The following is a 22,072-nucleotide window of genomic DNA, read 5'->3' on the forward strand; positions in this document are numbered from 1 at the left end:
TAGGAAAAGAGAGTGCATAAAGGGAAGCTGAAAAAGAGAAGGGGAAGTACCTGGAATGGCCAGGGAAGTAGCATGGACATCTGATTCTGGACAAGACATAACAAAAGCTTATCTTCCATAACCCAGCATCCCAAGGGTGGAGTCCAAGATTGCAAAAGTGGTGGGTTGACAGGAAAGCAAGGGGGAAGATAGAGATAGAAACTAGAGGGAAAGGGAAAAACATGAGAGCTAGACAGACCATTTTCATTGTGGTCTAGCCTGATGCAGAATTCCTGGTTTTCCACCCTCCCCTCCCTTAAACATTGAGTTTCACTTTCCCCGATGAGTTTTTTAAAGAAGGATCTGATGAGAGGCAATACATGGAAGCTGCCAGGAGACAAATCTAAGCTTGATGTAAAGAGGAAACTTATAGAGCTATTCAGAAATTAATTCGGCTGCTGCTGAAGGCAATTTTCAAGGAAACTCTGGAATGCCCACTGATTGATATTGTAAAGATGGATTCCTGCTGAGTTATGGAATAGATTAGACAGCCTCTGAGATCATTCCTCTTAAGATTCTGGGAGTATTTAAGGAAATGAAAGGCAAGTAGAAAGGTTCAGATAATAACTAACCTTCATATAACCCTTTAAATTCTGGGGAACACTTCACATAAATTATTTGATTCTTGTAACCATGCTATGAGGTGGATATAAGTGTTGATGTGCCCACTTACAAATAAGGCAACAATTGAGTGATTTACCAGTCATACAACTAGTATTTGGGGCTGAATTTTAATTCAAATCTTGCAAACTCCTACATTCTAATTATAGCACCAAGCTACCTACTAGATACTGTGGATCCTAATGCAAATGTGAGAATAGCCTATTCCTTAGAGTTTACATCCTACTAATGTTGCCTCCTACTCAGTTAGTAGGAGTAGAAAATATTTTTTTCAAAAGTTGGCCTCTAATTCCAATAGACTTGTGATGGAGAGAGCCGTCTGCATCCAGAGAGAGGATTATTGGGACTGAATATGGATTACACATTATTTTCACCATTTTTGTTGTTTGCTTACTTGGTTTGTTTTTTTTTTCCATTTTGATCTGATTTTTCTTGTGCAACAGGACAAATGTGGAAATATGTTTAGAAGAATTCCATATATTTAACCTATATTAGATTACTTGCTATGTAGGGAAAGGGAGAGATGAGGGAGAGAAAAATTTAGAACATAAGGCTTTGCAAGGGTGAATGTTGAAAACAATCTTCACATGTATTTTGAAAGCTACTATCATTAAAAATAATAAAAAATTTGGGCCTGTGACACTTTATCACAAAGGTGGTAAAGTAGATTTTTGTTTTCATCCTTGAGACCTATTTCTTGCTAAGACAACCTTTTAAAGAAGTTCCCCATCCTCCTTCCTTTCCCCCCCCCCCCAAATCACCATGTCATTCTCTTTTCTCTCTTTCCCTTCATGTTCTTTTATGTCTCTTCTCCTTTGGACAGTTTTTCTCCTCCTTAAAGCTCTTTTCCCTTGGCTTGGGCAACAGTGTGCTTTCTTGGGTTTTTACTTTGCTTTTTTGGCCTATCTGCCTAACTGGCAGCCCATCTTCCTCCCCTCCCCCCTTACTGGACCATTCTCCAGAGTTCCTTCATCAGTTGGATTTCTGCTTTGTTCTTGTGATCAGCTTTCCCTAGGAATAGATTTATCTCATGGTTTCAGCTAACAGGTCGGGGCTTTCAACTCTCAAATCTCTATACTTCTTTCCAAACCTGACATCTTGCCCAAGCTATGAGCTATCTCTCACTGCCTTCCCCGAGAGGGGTGCTGGAACACAGCCTAGTACAATAGAAAACACTGAATTTGCCCTCCTAAGACCTGTGTTGAGTGCCAGCACCAACATTTTGCAGCTGTGGGGCCATGGACGTGTCATTTTCTCTTAATCTGTTTTCTCATTCATAAAAAAAAGGGATACTATTTGTACTACCTGCCTCATGGGGAAATGACCTAGAAAGTACTCTTCCAGCACAGAGGTACTAATTAAACATCATATTACTGCCCAAATGTTAGGAATTTGAGGGTGGGATTTTGGGGAAAACCCTCTAATAACACTATAGCTGACTTCAAAGTTCAGCTGCATTCCTAGGGATCTCAAGGATAGGAAAGTCTGGAAAATGAAAATATTGCTAGTAATTTTCACACCTTAAACTGGTGGTTTAAGGACATTAAACTAGTAGTTATTAGTGCATTTGATAATTTAAAGCTTTGAAAGCCAATTGAAAATGAGGGAACACTGGCTTCTTAAAATTTTTCCATTTGTAACCCCCTTTTACCCAAAAAGTTTTTACATGACCTTGCTATATAGGTATATAAAATCGGTATACAAATCAAACATTTACTAATTTAAAAATCATAATTTCATGACCCCAACATTCAACTACCTGACTGTGAGCTGTGACTGTGAGGTCACAACTCATGATTTAAGAAGCTTTGGTCTAGACAGTAGGAGATGCTGGGCTAAAACAGAGAAAATTATTGATGAATAGGGGAGAACTGAGATGATGCTTTCTTAGCACAATAGCTAAGAAACATTACTGGGATGGGGCAACAGGAGCAGACAACCTTTACCATTCCCTGTCTTTCATCTGACTATGCAAATTGCCCAGTTTTTACTCTGAAATTGTTTCCCTACCTGGGGAACTAGGCTCCTCAATGTTCTAATTCTACTCTGACCTCAAATTCTTGAGGAACAATTGTGTATTTTGGTCCTTGTCTAATGGTTTTTCCCTTTCAAAGATGGGAATAAGCAAAAAGAGGAACCCAGATTACAAATATCAGATCATTTATGTTTTTGCCCAAATTATTGAACAACACAGAACCAAGCACAAATACCTGAGGATGCCTTATTAGAGACCTCCTATCACATTGTCATTGAACCACTTACAACTTAATTCTAAATTCACCAAATTGCATTATCATGTAGACTCTCCAAAGTTTAAAATATCTTATCCAAATCAAAAATATCAAATCCAAATTTTCAGTCTTTTTCAACCATATCCAATTCTTTGTGGCCCCACTTGGGGCTTTTTTGGCAAAGATATTGGAACAGTTTACCATTTCCCTCCCCAGCTCATTTTACAGATAAGAAAATTGAAGCAAACAGAGTGAAGTGACTGTCCCATGGTCACATAGCTAGTAAGTATCTGAGGGCAGATTGGAATTCAGGAAGATGATGAATCTTCTTGACTCCAAATCTGGCATTCTATCCACTGCACTACCCAGCTGCCCTAATTTAGGGAAACTATATCCACGGCATTCCCTATACGTACTATTGTAGTAATCCTGTTAAAAATGAAAAAAAAAAAATTAGGTAAATATGACATGCCTTGTACTTGATAATTATGGCTCTAATTATCAATTCCTTTTATAGAGGTTCCTCTATAATCTCCTGAATGATCCATTATAAAAATTTCCCAGCAATTGAAAGTGAGTTCACTGGCCTATAGTTTGTAAACTGTTCTCTTCCTTTAAAAACTAAAACTAAAACTGGGACTGCAGCCCTTTTCCAATTTTGTGACACCCCTGTTTTCCATGATTTTTCAAATATCACTAATAGTGGCTTTAGTAATCACATCCATTGCCAATTCTTTCAGTACCTAAATAAAGAAATAGTTCATCTGGATCAGGTGACTGGAATCCATTAAGGCTTACTAAGTGCTTTCTTACTATATTCTATTTATCTAGGGTATCAATTCTCTCTTAATGAAGGCCTTGGACTAAGGCCTCTTCCAGTTTTCAATCCTACAATTCTAGGGAAAAGGGTTATATCTGTAACTCAAAGGTTCTTAGCAACATTTTTTTTGGGGGGGGAGTTCTCTTAACTTACAGATCCACCTAAAAGACTTAGGGGAAACCATACTAGTTCAAAAACATATTCCCCCTCCTCCTTCTACCTTTACCTTTGTGCTCCATACATCTTTGCTGAAAAGGATGGTAGAGACTGGATTTTTTTTCTCTCTCTGAAATTTTGCTATTCTGAGTTTTCCCCAAATCTGTAATCTATGCAGTTTCTCAGACAATATAATCAATTTCAAAGATTTTCAAGTCTTTTGGTGGCATCTTAATCATAAAAGATAAGAGCAAAACTCTAGTCCTTTTCTTATAGGTGCCCTTATTCCCCTTTCCTTAGGTATTTTCTCCCTTCTCAGCTACTGCTATGCATGCATTCTTCCAAAAGACCACCATTTTCCCAAAACCTCCAAGAAAATTTTAAATAGTGCATATTGGGTTATTTTCTTCTTGCTCTCTCATCTAACAAAGGAAAAAAAAATGATGTAGCACCTACAATATTTATGCTCCTTAATTTTGAACTCATTAGTTCCTTAGTCCCCATCTTACAAATGGAGAAAAAGAGTTTAAGTGACCCTGTCGAAGATTACACATAAATCTCTATTATCTATTCTGTGCCCCCTTATTATTTGGCTGAGAATTGGAATCCAGGTCCTTCCTGATTACAAATTCAATTTATTTTTCATTATGACAAGTTGCCTGTTTTGAAACTCCGTCAAATGACTGAGTCCTTTTTTTAGTTCTATTTTTTAGTCGGCAGCAGTTTTAAACACTAATTTACTACAAAATCTAATACACTGGACTGAATATGCTATTTCCCTATGCAAAAACCTTCAATGGTTATTATTTCTAGGACGAGTCCATCAATTAGCTCCTCTTCTCTTTCCAGCCTTGTTCTAATAACTAGTCCCCTTCACATGGACCACTAGCCATGATCTCAGCTCAATGTTTCAAACTCATCCAATTCACGTAAAATATTCTTCCTGACTGAAATGGGCTTTTTGCTCATTGCCAACCCTCGAAATCTGTCTTCCTACTTTGTCTTGGCTTAAGCACCATCTTCTATGAAGGTTTCTCTGATCCAGGTGCTGCACCCAAATTTTCCCCAATTTTCCTCACATTGTTGCACCCATTTCCACCACATTCCCACACCTTAGTAGAATAGTGGAACTCCCCAGAAGCAGGAACTGATTGATTTTTATTTCTTTATCTTCAGCACAGTATCTTGAATATGGTAGATTAATAAAATATTTTTATGAATTTTTGCTTGTGATTGAACCAATATGGTAGCATCTCATTTACATCTAGATTTACTTGCTAACTTTTCTGACAGTAATATTTTCATGGTAGTAAGGAAGAAAGCAACCAGTGGCAGAAAGAAATCAATTCCTAGTATCTTTGTCTTAGTTTTAACCTCTTCAGTTTATTTACTGGCAAAATGGAAACTATAATCCTTTTATTCCTCCCCAATTGGCTCTTTATCTTTCTCCACAGAAGCTGTTCCAAAACTTGGCCTTTATTCATCAAGCCTCCCACACCTCCCCGTCTACCTCAAGAGAGAATCTAGCCTTTTTATTGAGAAAAATGAAGCCGGAATTCCCTTTTCTATTTTTCCCTTCATGTCAAAAAGCCTTTGACATCATTTCTTACTCTTCTTTTCCCCCAGGCGGATAAGAAAGCCCTTCTTGCCAAAGACAATCCCTCTTCATATTCCTTTGATCCCACTCCATCCTGTTTTCTCCAACATATCAGATGCAATAATCCTTTCTTCTCTCTCCCCACTGTCTCATCTTCAACCTCTCCTACTTTATTAGTTTCTTCCCTGCTGCCTACAAGTGAGCCATCTCCTCAGTTCTTAACAAGTCTTCACAAGACTCTACCATTCCACTCAAGTTATTGACCTGGTTTTTCCTTGGCCAAATCACTTAGAAAAAAATGGGTTGCCTCCACTTCCTTTCCTTTCATTCATTAACTTCTCAGCCCTTTGCTATCTGGCTTCTAACCTTCTTTCTATGAAACTATTTGCTGTAAAGTTACTCATAATCTAATCATTACGAAATCCGATGGTCTTTCCTCATTCCCCAATCTCCTTGCTCTCTATTGCATTTGCTGTTATTAATCAACTTCTCTTCAAAGGATTTGGGGACATTGTTTTCTGATAGCTCATCAGCCTTGACTGTGGGTACTCCTCAGCTGTCTTCTCCATCTTGGAACTTGACTTCTCTCTCTTAACTTTCATGACCACCTTAGCAACTGTAGATTTGATTTCCCTTTGCAGATGATTTTGTGATCTGTACACTTAGTTCCATTCTTATTCCTGAGCCTCAGTACTAAATTGGATGCCCTTGGACATCTGAAATTCAGACAAACCAATCTCTCTTCCATATTTCTTACTTCTGTCAAAAGCACCATCTTCTAGTTTCTAACCGCAATGTTCTTCACCCCACATATGCAGTGGTGGCCAAACCTTATTATTTCTAATATCCCCACATCTCTCTTAAGCTTAAATTTTTCTACTTACAATTATCATTTTAGTTCAAGGATTCATCCCCAATAGCCTACTTGGGCCCCCTTCCTCAAATCACTCTTCATTTATCCTCCACACAACGTCTGAAACATAGTAGATATTTCATAAATGCTTGTTTCCTTCCTTCCTTCTTAGATAGACCTTCAGCCACTGGAGTTGTCAGACATCTGAATGAATAGGTATTAACCCAGATAATTCTACTCCTAACAACAAGGAGGTGAATTTTGTATTTTTTCAGATGAGTAATCTGAAGATGGTGCTCTGGTTAAAAAAAAAAAAAGAAAAGAAAAAGAAAAAGAACAATCCTAAAACTGGAATTTTACTGTATAAATCAACCTTTAACTTGAGACCTTCCTTAAATAAAGAGAATATTTAAATTAATAAGGAACAAAAAAAGAAAAAAAAAGTAGCATTTGCTCAATTCCTGGACCCCTTCCCTTAGATAAAACTTTGCAGAACTAAGTTCCTTGCCAGAAACTTAAAATTTTATCTTTCTGCTTTTATTAACACATACCATGATCTTTACCTGTGATAGCATTGGATCTTTTTCTCTCTACTCTGAATGACCTCATTAACTTCCATGGGCTCAATTATCATCTGTACACAAATGATTCCCACATCTAAATTATTTAGATTTAGCTTCTCCTCTGACTTACATTCCCATGTCATAAGCAGTCTATTGGACATCTCAACCTGCATGTCCTTTCAACAACTCAAATTTAACATATTGAAAACATAATTCATCTGTCCCCAAGGCCCAATCTATAACTCAACTTCCCCACTTTTCAAAGCTATTATCTTTCTAGTCACCCAGGCTTCAACTTCATTGTAATCAATTCCTTGAGTTCCCTTAGCGCCCATAGCCAATTATTTGCCAATTGTATCCATTCTACTTTCATGGCCCATATTTCATCATCTCTCTACCCACAACCACAAGTCTAACCTCTCACTTGGAGAAGCCTTTTCATTAAGATACATTCATGTATCTTCAGTCTATCCCTTCCACACAAGCTGCCAAAGTGATTTTTTGTGGCTTAAGTCTGACCATGTCATTCTGTGACTCAAGTTCCATAAGCTTTCTGTCACTTGTAAAGCCTTTCATGAACTTTATCTCACTTTTCCAACAGTATTCTATGTTGCCTATGTTGTTTTCCACGAACACTTGTCCTCCCGTCCCTATGCTTCTCTACTTTTAACATATTCAAGGTGCTCTCTTCAAATCAGCTCCAGCATCACCTAAGTGACCACGAACCTTCTTCTTAGGTATTCCTACCTGCTTGTGCCTGACTTTCCAGACATTCCCTCAAACAGAAAAAGTGCCTTCTCCCTCACCCCATTACTCCTAATCTTCCTCAAAGTGGACCTACTATCCCCAGGACTTAAGTGCTAACAAAAAGTTTGTTAACTGATCCTTATGTGATTTGTTTTAGATGTTTTCAGTATGGGTATAACAATTAAAAAATGAAATCCCATGGATACTGTACTGAACTTCAGACTGGCCCCAAAGGAAAGAAAATTATCTCCTTTCTTTTCTTGGAAGCCAATGACAAGGAGATTAAGGTACGTGGTCAGAGAAACAAGGAATGCAGGGTTAGATTAAGACATTGTGTGGACATAAATAGTACATGGATTTATTTTGCTTGACTGTACATATTTGCAGAAAGGTTTTGTTCTCCATCTCATTAACCCACTCCACCCCCAAAGCAGGGAGGTGAGAAAGAGAAAATTCTTATTTAAAAAACAAACAAAAAAAACCCCACTAAAATATTTTTTAAAGTGTCCCAAAACAATTTTACCCTCTAGGTTCCTGTACTCTAATCAGGGTCAGTGAGTAAATTATTGAGGTTTCTTATTGTTGAAATAGTGAAAAATTTAAATGGTTTTGTAAATATCACTAACTTTTATCATTTCAATGGTCAAAATTAGGTTTCTCTCCTATATGTGAATGAAAAGTCATATTAAAAATTTCAAGTGTTTAATCAAGTCAATGCTTTCTAACCTTGAATATGTATTCTCATAGAACATACTATCTAGATTAAGAATATAAGTATTATTTTCCTATATTACAACTTCCCATTAACCTTGATAAGGAGATAATAATTATTGTGGGCTGGATGAGAATGATCATATTATTTTATCTATTCTAGAAAGTACCTAGAAAATGACCAGCCTATGGTTCATATAGTGTTCAAAAAAAATATTTATTTATAAAAAATACAATGAGATCAGTTTATGCTGAGAAATGCAGCAATAAATACAGCTGAAGAAAACAAAAGCAACAACTCTACATTAATACATTGGCACAAACAGGAAGAGTAAATGCACTGTCCAATCCTAAAACTTCTGCAGGCTCATACTGTACAAGCTCCTTTAGTAACACTACTTTTTAAGTGTCTGGTCAGCTTAGGCATTAGAATGAATACACGTTTAATCACAAATGCACATTGATCATGACTTTATTTAAAAATTAGCAAACAATACTGTAGAAACAATGATATTTAAATCTCTAAAATGCTGCATCTCAGATTTAGTTGGCAAAAAACACATTTAACAATAAGCATGAAAGTTTCAGTCTTCCATGTAGAAACCAGATACTAAACTGTAAAAAAAAAAGAAGAAAAAGAAGAAGAAGAGAGAGAGAGAGACAAGTTTCATGTGGTCCATAAAATACCAGTTTAAAGTAGATTGTAAAAATGCATAGATCTTTAATAAAAGAACTGGCTGTACAAGAGTGCTCCCCTTTCACAGTATTCCTTTTTACTTCATATGCAAATTATTGGTTATGCTGTAGAATATAACTGTTACAGCACTAAAAGGCATCTATTTAGGGAAGAGGCAGAAAAAGGAAAAAGGAATGTATGTAAGGCAATATTTCTTTTAAGTATAATAAGCATAATAGTGTTTTAGGAAGACGAGATAAAAATTACACAAGGCTAGCTTGGTTTTCACTGAATAAAACAATGGACTAATACTGAGCTTTTTTTGTGCAAATCTAATAATCAATGCCCTGGTCACTATATTCGTAATCTCTTGGATAGTCATCTTGGTACTCCACATGATATTCATCTGGATATTCTGCCTGATAATCATTATCACTGATTTCAGACCCATTTGTTCCTGTTCCTTGGCTTCCATTATGTATTACAGGTTCTGTTGGTGCAGCACAGTATTTGGGATCATATACTTGTCGCCCAAGCCCATAGACACTCATTCCTTTCTGGGAAGCAACTTTGTTGGTACCCATCTGTAGTGAAATTGTCGAGTTGTCCACTGGTTGTAATGTCAGCTTCTGATCATAGATATCTCTTCTGGTACCTGGTGCTAACATTCCAGCCTGGTATAAAAATATTCAATAGGAGGCAAAAAAATCAAATTAGTATCTGAAATAAAATAAACCTCTGTGAACAAGTCTGGGATTCTTAGAGCGAAATGTTCTTGCTGAAATACTAAGTACTCAAGTTAAAACATTCTTACTGGAATAAAAGTTAGCATGAACCCTGTTTAGTTACTAGACATACCAAAATCTGGTACGCAACAGGGACTTCACGAATATTTGTTAACATAAGGAGCACGTTTCCTGATAATAAACATCTATACCTTTAACAGACTAACACTGTGCTATATACCCTAGAATGTATTTTATAAAATTGCAATAATCCTACCAAGGAATTTTAAGCATAGGATTTTTGAGAAGATTATCCTTTTTTTCCCTTACCACAAACTTCCTGTTTTCAAAAGGGAATTGCATTTCATTTTGAAGTCCAGGTTTTATATATTGAAGATATTTCCATTTTGTTCAATCATAAAATTATAAGCTTATTGGACTAATTTGTTAACTTTGACTATTAAAAAGAAGCACCACTTACCTGACTGGCTCCTTTGTTAGTACCCATTTGCAGACTAATTGTTGTCTGGTCAAAGGGCTTGTCAGTTTGCATTTTGGGATCATAAAGATGTCTCCTAGTGCCATAGGCAGTCATTCCTGCCTGGCTGGCACATTTGTTGGTTCCCATCTTTTAAGAAGATAAAAAAAAAATCATATTTACAGTTATTAAAAACAAAAAAGCCAAAAATTATTTAGAAGATAAACTTTTAAGAATTATATTACTATTAGTGAAATGTGATTCTAAATCCATTCTCAAAGAAAGGCTATCCCTGTGTTAGTAGATTAAAGTCTCTAAGACCATATTGTTTTGGCAAATAACACTAAGCCTGGTTTTATAACTAAGGTTGCTTTAATTATTTCAAGGATCACTGAATTCTACAAAACAAAAATTAACCTGAATTTTACTTTAATGACATTCAGCACTTTGAAGTAAAGTGTTGAGGCTCTCCTTGTTTCATTTCTCAAACCTCAAAAAGAATGAAAATAACTTAAAAGTTTATAATGGGGAAGTCAAGTCAAAACAAACAAAAACCCAAGTTACTTTTCTGTCCAGGGCTCTCTCAAGCCAGATCACCTATAAGACCTTTTGTACAAAAGTAGAACACCACATCAGCTATGTTCTTAAGAAGAGAGAGGCTCTTTACATTAACACTGAAACACACCTTATCTTTTGGATGAGGTTCTCTTGTTTTGTGTTTTTATTTGCCTCAATTTTAAAAGGCTGCTGTGTTTGGGCCACAGGAACAGAGAAGAGAAAGCAGGAAAGAAGGAAGAAAAAAGCTGGAAAAGTCAAGTCTCTTAGCAAAGCATCCAACTCTTTACTGGAAATGTCAGTATTTGTGTCATAGCAACAACTGGCAAGTGTATCTGCAGTATAGTTTTAAAATGTAACAACATAATCGCAGCTCTGAAGCAATATTTTTTTTTTCTTTTTAGGGGTGAGGAATGGGGGTGGGAATGATTCAATGACTTCACAAGTCACAACAATAAAGAAAATTTAGGTCTGAGTGAGAGTGGTAAGGTTGCTGATAACAGAAGTGTAGTTTTAGTCCAAAATATTTCTTAAGACTTTTGCAGGAATGTACTGCTGTGAGGAACTACACATTTTTAATATTTGTTCTACCTTTTCAGGAATATTTTAAAATTGAGGATTCAGATTAAATTACTGCACCCAGGCCCGGTTGCTGATAACAGAAGTGTAGTTTTAGTCCAAAATATTTAAGACTTTTGCAGGAATGTACTGCTGTGAGGAACTACACATTTTTAATATTTGTTCTACCTTTTCAGGAATATTTTAAAATTGAGGATTCAGATTAAATTACTGCACCCAGGCCCTCATTCTCATCCTCAGCCCATCTTTCAGTCTGATCCTACATATAGAAAAATGACTGTGGACTAAGATAATCAGCCTGGATTATCAGACCAGTTTGACCAACACAATCTACAAGTACAAGCAGAAATTTCCTTTTAAAAATGCCTTTGATACAAGACAATAAAATCACAAAGGAATGTCCTTCATAAGTTTACAAACATTTGTTTTAGTGTGGTGATGTCAGAAAATGACAACCATTTCCATATACCATCTGAAGCATAGAGCATATGATCTGAGCTAATGCTATTAGCATCTGAGGTCTAATGAAGTCTTTTCTTTGGTTTCACTGCATGATGGGCAACCCTCAAGTTTCTAAGCACACATTTATATGACTACAAAAATTATTTGCCAAATGGAATTTTCCTAATGCCTAAAAAAGGAAGGCTGCTTAACAAGTTTTAAATACATTAAAAATTACCCATGCATGTATCTTGTAAATAAAAAGCTATTAAAAAGTTTTGTCTTAAGTTGAAATATTTACATTTTATTTTTTTAAAAGAAATTCTTTTTTTTTTTAATCACTTGTATGAGCATAAAACTTTAAAAAATGAATTTCCTTAAAATAAAATCAGCTTCCATTAACAGGAACATTTCAAGTATTTTTTTTTTTTTTTTGAAGAGGGATTGTTAAAAGTCAGTCACAACGTAAGCAGTTATCCTTCTAACACCTTAAGTTTGATTTTCGGGTAAATATTACTTTCAACATGTCATATCTTGCTGGGCAATAATTCAGGAGACCTCTCTAAGTTTATACCATCCAACAATCCATAAGGAGCTTTTTTATGATTGTCTTCATCCTCCCTCCTGCCTCCTCTCACTACCCCCAAACCTCCCCCTCATGGAAATAAAGCTGAGTAGAATGACAGAAAACATATTACCTCCTTATAACATATTAAAGAATACACAGAAACTAAAGTATGGCTATTTTATATAGAAGAAAAATGTGCTTTAGGAAGCATACATCAAATGCCATATGCTCCTTACCTGCAGGCCAATTACACTTTGTCCAGCTTTCAGTTTTCCTTCATCAAAACGCCTCGCTTGCTTTTCTGCATATTTGACGCCAATGTCAATTGTTGTATGGAACCCTTTTGTTTTAGCCTAGATATAGATAAACAAAAAGATTTATTTCACCTACATCATGACTTTATACCAACAAAATCTTAACAATGGAAGGGGAAAAATGATACTACACTAAGAAGAAATAATTAAGGTACCAAAAAATTTAACTTATTTATATAGTTCTTTTAAAAGGCCAATACCAGCGTATTTTACCTGATCTTTGAAATATGGGACAAATTCTTTGAACAAATCACACTAATATTACAAGAATCCTCTGAATGTGGGGGGTGGGGGGAGGGAAGACACGCAGCTAGATGGTACAGAGCACCAGTTCTGGAATCAGGAGGACCAAGAGTTCAAATCTGGCCTCAGAAACTTAACAAGTAACTGTGTGACGTCACTTAACCCCAATTGCAAGAAAGAAAGAAAAGAAAGAAAAGAAAAGAAAAGAAAAGAAAAGAAAACAAGATTCCTTTGTAGCTGTTCATTTTTTGCTGAAAGTTATACCTTCAATATACCAGTCTGTCCCCAACAGTTAGTTTTATACTAGTTAATAAATATATACATACCAGACCTGCTAAAGCTACCAGTGTAGTCTGAACTTGGGTCATGTTTCCATTCTCAAAAAGATCATTTGCTTCAAAGATGTCATGTGGCTTCATACCATAAGCCTGAATGGCTTTGATAAAATTGCCGATGTTCTCCAACTGATAAAGGAAAGATAATCAAATTAAAATTTTGAAACTAAACAGTCTAGCGAATAATATCTAAGCATTAGTGTAAAAAAAAAAAAATCATCCTAATGATACATATAATAGTCTGTCTAAAAACATCTAGAAAAGAAACTTGTCTAAGAATTCTTGACTGACTAGAAAGAATTACATGTTGAGTGAATTAAGGAGAACATTGTACACAGTGACAGCAAGGTTATGTGATAATCAACAATGATAGATTTAGCTCTTCCCAGCAATGCAGAGATCCAAGACAATTCCAATAGACTTGGGAAGGAAAATGTCATCTGCATCCAGAGATAGAACTATGGAGACTGATAGTGGATTGAAACATATTGTTTTCACCTTTTTGTTTGCTTTCTTGTGGTTTTCCCCCTTTTGGCCCGATTTTTCTTGCACAACATGACAAATATGGAAATATGTTTAGAAGGATTATTCATGTATAACCTATATCGTTAATTACTTGCTGGGGAGAAAAAAAAATTGGAACGCAAAATCTTAGAAATAAATGTCAATAATTATTTTTACATGTGTTTTGAAAAATAAAATACTATTGAGATAAAAAAAAAAAAGATGGCATCATCGACCAGCTTTCAAACCTCAGGGTCAGCATTAATGCTGTACCCTCTCACTGTTCCATCTAATCTGTTTGTCTCATGTATGATACCCTGTTCATTCTTAGATACGGCCAAGGCTGTGGCACAGACCCTCACTCTGCCTTGAGTTCCCCCACCTCTAGTCCATTCTCCACTCAGCTATCAAACTGTCAGCTCCAGGAGGGATTTATGTCTGGCATCCCAAGTCCTTCATGAGCTGGCCCACACCTCCCACCTCACCCAAAACCTGACACTTCCCTCCACACTCTCCAACTTCCCTGATGCTCCTCCCACAAGACACTTCCCTCTACCAAGAAATTTTGGCTGAAATTCTAGCTAAAATCCCACCGTCTGCAGTATCACTTTCCTGGGTCTCCCTTGATTTCCCTATATTGATCATCTCCAGTTTATTTTGTACGATACTGTTTATATGTAGTTTTTTTTTTCATATTGTATCCTTGACTGAGATCCTTGAGAGCAGGAATTGTCTTTTGTCTTTCCTTGGTACAACCACCATTTAATGCAGTGCCTGGCACACAGTAAGTGCTAAATACTTGCTTGCTGACCTGACTTACAACACTTACTGTGTGCTATTCACAACGGACAAGATATAAGATAGGAACTTCCAATCTAAAGGAATATAAACAGAGATACTAGGCAGCATCTTCTAAGCGCTGGGTAAGATAAAAAAATCATCAGATCAAATTACTAGCATTAAAGACAACTTTTAGAAGTTGTGTCAGTCCAAAGAATTCAAAGAAAAAAAGAAATTCCACCAAGGAGGGGCTATGAATTACACCAAGTAGGCTTTTGACAGGCAGAGGCAGACAATGGGATGACAGCACCATTTCAGGTAAAAGAAGCAGAATAAGTGGGGCCCATTCAGGCGGCACAGGCAACAAAGACAGGCGGCCATGCAAGAACAGGGGAGGAAAGACCGTGGCAGAAAAGGAAAGGCAATTGAGAGGATCCTGGTCAAGGGAATGAGGACCTTAACTGAAACCGAGGCAATAAGGTAGCTAAGTAGCACAGTGGTTAGAGCATTGCACCTGCAGACAGGAAGCTGAAAGTCAAACAGTCTCAGACATTGGGGGGGAGGGGGGAGAAGATGACCCCTGGCAAGTCACTTTACCTCTACCTACATCCCCCATGGGTAAAACAAGAATAACAGCAACTATTCCCTGCAGTGAGGGTAAAGATCATGTGGGCTAAATGCTGTAAAGTGCTTTACAAACCTTAACGTGTCATATAAATAAAAGCTAGCATTTTTATTTAGAAATAGAATGGATAGTAGAAAAATATGTGATGGTAAAATTTACAACAATGTGCAAAGAAGTGAAAATATGGGTGAAGAATGAGTAATCAGTGAAGACTAAGATTTCGATCTGCATAAAAAGCACAATGTTTGGAGAAAAGAGGGAATGACTCTACTGACTTTTCAGCGAAGCCAAATTAGATATGCTCATCAAATGTGCAGATAAATCTGCTAGGGTTTGCTTTTAAGCTGGAGAACAAAATTAGCATTCAAAATTATTCTGGTGAGTTAGAAAGATGGACATGTTTAACTAATGAGATCATGATTACTTCTATGAAATCTATTCTAGTGTTCTAATTTTTCACATGCTAGAGAATTGGGATGTGAATCATGACTGCTAATGACATAATAAAATCCCAAGTTGCCATTAGTGTTCAAAACAAAAATGTGGGTGGTGAATCCAGAGAGGGAGAAGAGTCAGTCAGATATGTACAATTTTAAGCTCTGCCTTTTAAAAGGAATATTTGTAAAAAAGTTTTGCTAGAGAAAGCAATGGCAATCCTATAATGAAGGATAGCTTAAAGGTCTTGGGGCTGTTTCAGCCACGGCTGCAAATCTTCCAAGTACATAAAAGATAAAGTAAACTTGAGGAAGACAGATTTAGGCTCATTGAGGAATAAAATTTTTAATCATTCAAACAGGTCCTTGAACATTTCCCAGCGGCGAACATGATCAGGTAAAATTACTATGGGTTTATTACAATTTCTAAAACATGTCGAATACTGCGTCTGAGTGCAGAGGCTGCAAGGCACTAGTTACAAAGGCCCGGGGCCTCAGCCTAAATCCCTTCTGCCACAGACTGCAGCAGGACTTTAGACAAGCTGCTTAACCATTCAGTGCCCAAGCAACAGAGCTGATGTCTGAAAAATCTGCAATCATGAAGTCTGGGAATATTTTAGTACTTTTGTTAAAAGGAAATGATTTTTCAAATTTTTGACAAAATGGCTGTGCTGAAACCTAATTCACAAGTGTTCATTACACAGAAATCAACCAAAACTTCTGACCTGTATGTTTTGTGTTTTCTGCTCACCTGAGGCCAGTTTAATGAAGACTCATTGACTTTCTTCACTGAACCTGGCTGAAGCTTGTTTATAAGTCTGAAAAGAAAAAAAAAATTAAATTAGCCACAACACAAAAACCAGAAATAAAAGTACTAAAGGAAATGATTCTTAAAAAAAAAAAAAAAAAAAAAACTAGGTAAAAAGAATTTTGACTTGGAGTAGAGAAAGACAGATACACAAAGAAAATGTAAAAAAACAGACAAGTTGGGACTACCAGGAAATAAATCTACTAGGTAAATGAATACTTACTCGCAGAGGATTATGCCATCTTTTAAGCCCAGCTGAAAGTTTGTCCCAATACTCAAGCCTGTAACTTCTTCTATCCAGTTGCGAAGATCTTCCTCTGCCTGATGGTCATACTTGGAGGCAATCTGTAAGTAAACAGATATTTTAGAATTTAATTTTAAAGATCTGAAAATAATGCTGACACTGACTTTCTATTATCCATTAAGATTAAAGCTGATATTATTGACTAGTTTACCCTAGATATTTCAAGGGCTGGTCTAGTCAGAGTATGGCTTTACATGATGTATAATTGGTATCCTATTGTTTGCCTTCTGAATGGATAGATAAGGGGGTTAGAGGGAGGGAGAAACTGGAAAATTTAAAAATTTCAAAAATGACTGTTAAAGTATAATTATTTAAAAATACAAAAATTATAATACAAAAAATTCTATTACTCTCCAGTGAGGCTCAATAAGGTAAAATTATTTATTTATACAAGGCTTCATGGTTAATAATTGGTATTTGCTGGGATATCAAATCAAGCTCCTATCTCCCAAACATACAGCTTTTTCTACCAAACAGCATTATCACACAGTAACAAAATTAAAGAAAAAATTTCTTCTAAATATCCAGGGCCATGTAAAAATTTAAAGTCAAATTGATATGGAAAGCAAAATGAAAATGAACAAGTAATCTAGAAAGCTAGATGACTAGTTACCAATTAAGTACTTTGTCATTAAATTCAGGATAAATTCTGTACCTTCAAAACAAATTACTAAATTATGTTTTAATTCTTTTGTCCATTCAACAAATGAGTTGAGTTTTACTATGCAAATAGTACATCAGTGTATGAAACATAACCCAAGACACTTCAAAACACTATAGATCAGTTTTTTCCATAGATAACCTTGTCACCCCTAAAGAAAATGGGTATTATGGTCAGCAAATAAAAATTTTAAAGTTACCAAATAATAATCCCATCTAAGTTCTCTTAAATAAAATTTTAGGTTCTGTGTTCACTCCAATTTGTCATTTGTAAATAGTTTTGGGGTTTTTCTTCTTTCTTTCTTTCTTTCTTTTTTTTTTTTTTTTAATATCTCTTCATATAATCCTTGACTGCCCCCTTTCCCTCCTAAGACAGCCATCCCATATAACAATGCTATAAACAAAGAATATTTTTTTGGAGGAGGAAAAATATAACTGGCTGATACATTGAAAAAGCCCAAACACTTGTGCAATGAACAACACTTGTAGACCTCCCACCTATGCTAGACAGTGGGTAGGAGGTGTTTTCTGGTATATTTTCATTTGAGTCCCACTTCATCTTCATGATTTTGACTGCTATCAGTTTTTTTCCATTTACATGGGAAGTGTGGGAACATTTCCCCCCCCCCCCACAAAGGGCCATTTGGATATTTATAACATCACTCACAGGCCACACAAAATTAGCCAGCTACAGAACTCAAGCAGTGGGAGGTCATTATTCCTAGTTTTCAGTACATAGACCTGACATTCCCCATTCCCGATTCACACTGTCATAGTCACATGTATGCAATTTTTTTGGCTCTATTTCACTCTACATCACTTCATGTAGATCTTCCCATGTTCCTGTGTGTTTATCACATTCATCATTTCTTAGAGCACAATATTCCATTACATTCATGTATGACAATTTGTTCAGCTACTCAAGTACACCTACTTCTACTAATGAGCTATCATAAAAAGTACTGTTACAAATATTTTGGGGTATAGCATCAAATGCTCCAAGTGCCATAATTTCTCAAAGAAAATGATTTTAGGCATTTATGCAGTAGGATCATAGCTGTTTGGCAGATGGATAATATAGTGGGTAGGGGCCCTGGACAAGGGAGTCAGAAAGATCTGAATTCAAATCCTGCCTCAAACACTTCCTTTCTAATAACTGTGTAACATTTGGGCAAATTACTTAACTATGCTAATAAACTCAGTTTAGAAGACCATCTCAATGACATCCATCATTACTCAAAAGCTATTGGCTTAATAATACAGGCAAACTACATGATGAAAAAGGTCCAGTAGCTTATGTCTTATTGAGCACATGTGTACTGGGAATGATAGCAACTAGAAAATGATGGTACTCTCTCCTGCCACTGGCCAGATGACCTTCCTTGGCCAACCACTCCCTTCATTTGTAAATTGAAGGGGACTAAACTAGAGGGCCTCAAAGGGCCTTTTCAGTACTCAATCCATGATCCCATCAGGTGAATTGTTTCCTAGTGCAAAAGCTTCCCTTAGCAACTCAAGATTTAACTGATATAATGCATGATCCCAAAAAGACCAAAAGAACTTCCAAACTGCCTACCTACTGATCTCCATACCAGTGAGGAAAGAGAACAGGCAAAGATTACATGATTTAACACCCAGATTCATTCAGAAAGTGCTAACGGAGAAAATGTTGGTAGGAAAGTACCCCATAGTACTGGAAGGAGATACAAAAGCTGTTTCCAGATTCTGGAAGGCTAGAGTGACTTTCCCCTGAGGGCAGAAACTACAAAGAAGCCAGTTGAGGCCTGAGGACAGTGGGCAGAGGAGAGAGGGTCTGGGAGTATTTCCTTCTTGGGAAGGAACAGAGGCCCAAGACTCTCTTCAGAGGTAGCAGCAGGGATTGTTTTTCACTTGAGGGTTAGTTTAGCAGCTGGCTTTCCTTAAGATGTGGATCAAGTGGGAAAATTGGGACACCAATACATTATTGGTGGAATTGTGAACTGATCCAGCCATTCTGGAGAGCAACTTGGGAATTATGCTCAAAAAATTATCAAACTGTCCCTTTGATCCAGCAGTGTTTCTATTGGGCTTATATCCCAAAGAGATTTTAAAAAAGGGAAAGGGACCTGTATGTGTAAAAATGTTTGTGGCAACCTTTTTTGTAGTGGCCAGAAACTGGAAACCGAGTGGATGCCCATCAATTGGAGAATGGCTGAATAAATTATGGTATATGGATTATGGAATATTATTGTTCTATAAGAAATGACCAACAGGATGATTTTAGAGACGCCTAGAGAAACTTACATGAACTGATGATAAGTGAAATGAGCAGGACCAGGAGATCATTATACATAGCCACAAGATTATACAATGATCGATTCTGATGGATGTGACTCTCTTCAATAATGAGATGATTCAAACCAGTTCCAATTGTTCAGTGATGAAGAGAGACATCCACACCCAGAGAGAGAACTATAGGAAATGAGTGTGGAACACAACATAACATTCTCACTCTTTTTGTTGTTATTTGCTTACATTTTGTTTTCTTATTAATTTTCTTCCTTTTTGATCTGATTTTTCTTGTGCAGCTAGATAACTGTATAAATGTTTACATATATTGGATTTAACATATATTTTAACATGTATAACATATTAGATTGCTTGCCATCTGGGAGGGGAGGAGGGGAAATTTGAAACACAAGGCTATGCAAGGTTCAATGTTGAAAAATTATCTGTGCATATGTTTTGAAAATAATAAGTTAAAAAAAACAAAAACAAAAAAGATGTGGATCAAATTCTGCCTCAGGGCAGAGGAGGCTATAGTCTAGTCCTCTGCTTCTAGGGCCAGTCTCTGGGGTCCCATTTCACTTATATAATCTATATAATATATATCCTCTATGTTCATCATTATTTGCATCTCACCTCTCCATAGCATTGGAACAGCATGCTTGCCTATCTTTTGTATTCCTACAGATGAACACAGTATGTAACCCAGTGTAAGCACTAAATAAATGCTTAAACTGGACTTGTGGACAACTAACATTTTTCAGTGTATTTCATATCTCTGCCTTGACTTGTCACGGGCATCTCAATTTTTACATTCACCTCCCCCCCCAAGAAAAACCCCACCTCATTTATTATCGTTCACTCCTCCCCCCAAAAAAACCCTTATTCTTTCTTCTGAACAGAATTTTTATACAGGTCATTGCCATATTCTAGTCATCCAGGTTCCAACCTGAGAGTCCTCTTTACTTTTCACTTTCCCTCATTTCCAGAGAATCTATCACTCACCTGCCAAATCTTGCTTGCATTTCCCCTAACATTTCCCTCCACTTCTCTCTACTTAATCCAGGGTTCACACCTCTTCACCACTTAGCTAACTGTTGCCAAAGTTTCCCCTCTCTTCCAATTTATCCTTCCCAAAGGGACACTGTTAAAGCACACAACTTTCCTTTGTTCAAGAAGCTTCAATGACTCCCTTACCTTAAGGATAAACTTTCCACCCCCTCCACATTTATATTTTCCCTCCACTGGACTAAGGTGTTACCCTATCTTCCCCACGTCCAAACATCTATGCAGGTATGGAATACATACCTGCCTGAAGGCTAGCTCAGATACCCCATCCATGAAATAGTACAATACATGAATGAGTTAAAATTGTAAAATCAAGATAGTTTTGTCCTAAAGAGGCCTACAGCTTAATAGGAAGACAAAACATGCCTAGAAATAACTATAACACGACCCTTGCTAAATGAATGTACCAGACATCACCCTAAGGCTTAAGTCTACAAAGAAAGATTCAAAACAAAACAAAAGGAAAAGCTTGGGGTTTTGTCAGAAGATGAAGGACAACAGTCTAGGAGGATGAAGGCTCAAAGAAGTGGCTGTGGACTCTACAGAAAGGAGGATCTAGTCTAGACCTTATGGAGCTGCAGTGCTGTAGAACTGGACACTTGGTCTGCCTGGGACTAGCCTTTTCAAAAGCAGACATGGCCTGCCAATGGGAGGGAAACATCCTAGGAAGCACAAATTCAGGTGCAATCATCATGGAGTGGAAAGACTTCTGCATTTAGTCAAGACCTGAGGCTCAAGTCCTAGCTCTGAATGAGCTTTAAGGAGAACAGGGAGTCCCAAGGGCCCAGGGAAGCCCACTTAGCTGAAAGGTGATGGCTCCTCTGGTTGGACCCTCCATCACCAGCACCAGTGGGGTTTACAAAGCAGGAGGGCTGGTGAGGGCACAAAACAGAGGAATGAATGGAGTTCCAGCCAGAACTTCTTTGCAGAGAGGAAGGTAAAGTCATCTCCTGTGAGAGTGGAGTTGAGTTACAGTCATGGGAAACCAGATTTGTTGTTAGAATTTACAATACATTTTTTCCATTCGGGATGTAGGATTATACTAGTTAAAACTAAATATACTGGTTATATTCCCAGGCTTACCCACAGATTTTTTTTTTTAAAGAAAAAGCTATATTTTAGCAGAAACTGATACTGCACCCTAAAGATTAGATTTCTAACATTGCTTCCACAGTGAAAATGTGCTACAAGTTGGTATAGCAACTTCCACAAACATCTCTTCCTGCCACCACAGAGAAGGTGGTGTATATCTACATTATATGAGGTTTAAAACTTTCTTGTTATAAAACTAAGAAATAAAAAAAGATTCTGGTTTCAAAGGTCAAATTACATTACAAACCAAATATTATTACCTATTTTAATTAAGGGCATA

At 36.7% G+C, this 22,072-nt stretch overlaps 1 protein-coding gene across 1 annotated transcript in view; it reads right to left on the reverse strand.

Moving 5' to 3' along the window:
- Window positions 1-8,536: 8,536 nt before the first annotated feature.
- Window positions 8,537-22,072, reverse strand: part of CNN3 (calponin 3) — a 31,870-nt gene continuing 18,334 nt past the window's right edge. The window contains exons 2-7 of the mRNA XM_074262748.1: window positions 16,627-16,748; window positions 16,347-16,413; window positions 13,244-13,381; window positions 12,597-12,713; window positions 10,221-10,367; window positions 8,537-9,688 (exon numbers count right to left, since the gene is read on the reverse strand). Of these exons, the coding sequence (XP_074118849.1) occupies window positions 9,347-9,688; window positions 10,221-10,367; window positions 12,597-12,713; window positions 13,244-13,381; window positions 16,347-16,413; window positions 16,627-16,748 (933 nt within the window). The 3' untranslated portion in view covers window positions 8,537-9,346. The remainder of the gene's footprint in view (window positions 9,689-10,220; window positions 10,368-12,596; window positions 12,714-13,243; window positions 13,382-16,346; window positions 16,414-16,626; window positions 16,749-22,072) is intronic.

The sequence above is a fragment of the Sminthopsis crassicaudata genome, chromosome 4 (assembly GCF_048593235.1).
Source record: "Sminthopsis crassicaudata isolate SCR6 chromosome 4, ASM4859323v1, whole genome shotgun sequence".
In the NCBI taxonomy this organism is placed as follows: domain Eukaryota; kingdom Metazoa; phylum Chordata; class Mammalia; order Dasyuromorphia; family Dasyuridae; genus Sminthopsis; species Sminthopsis crassicaudata.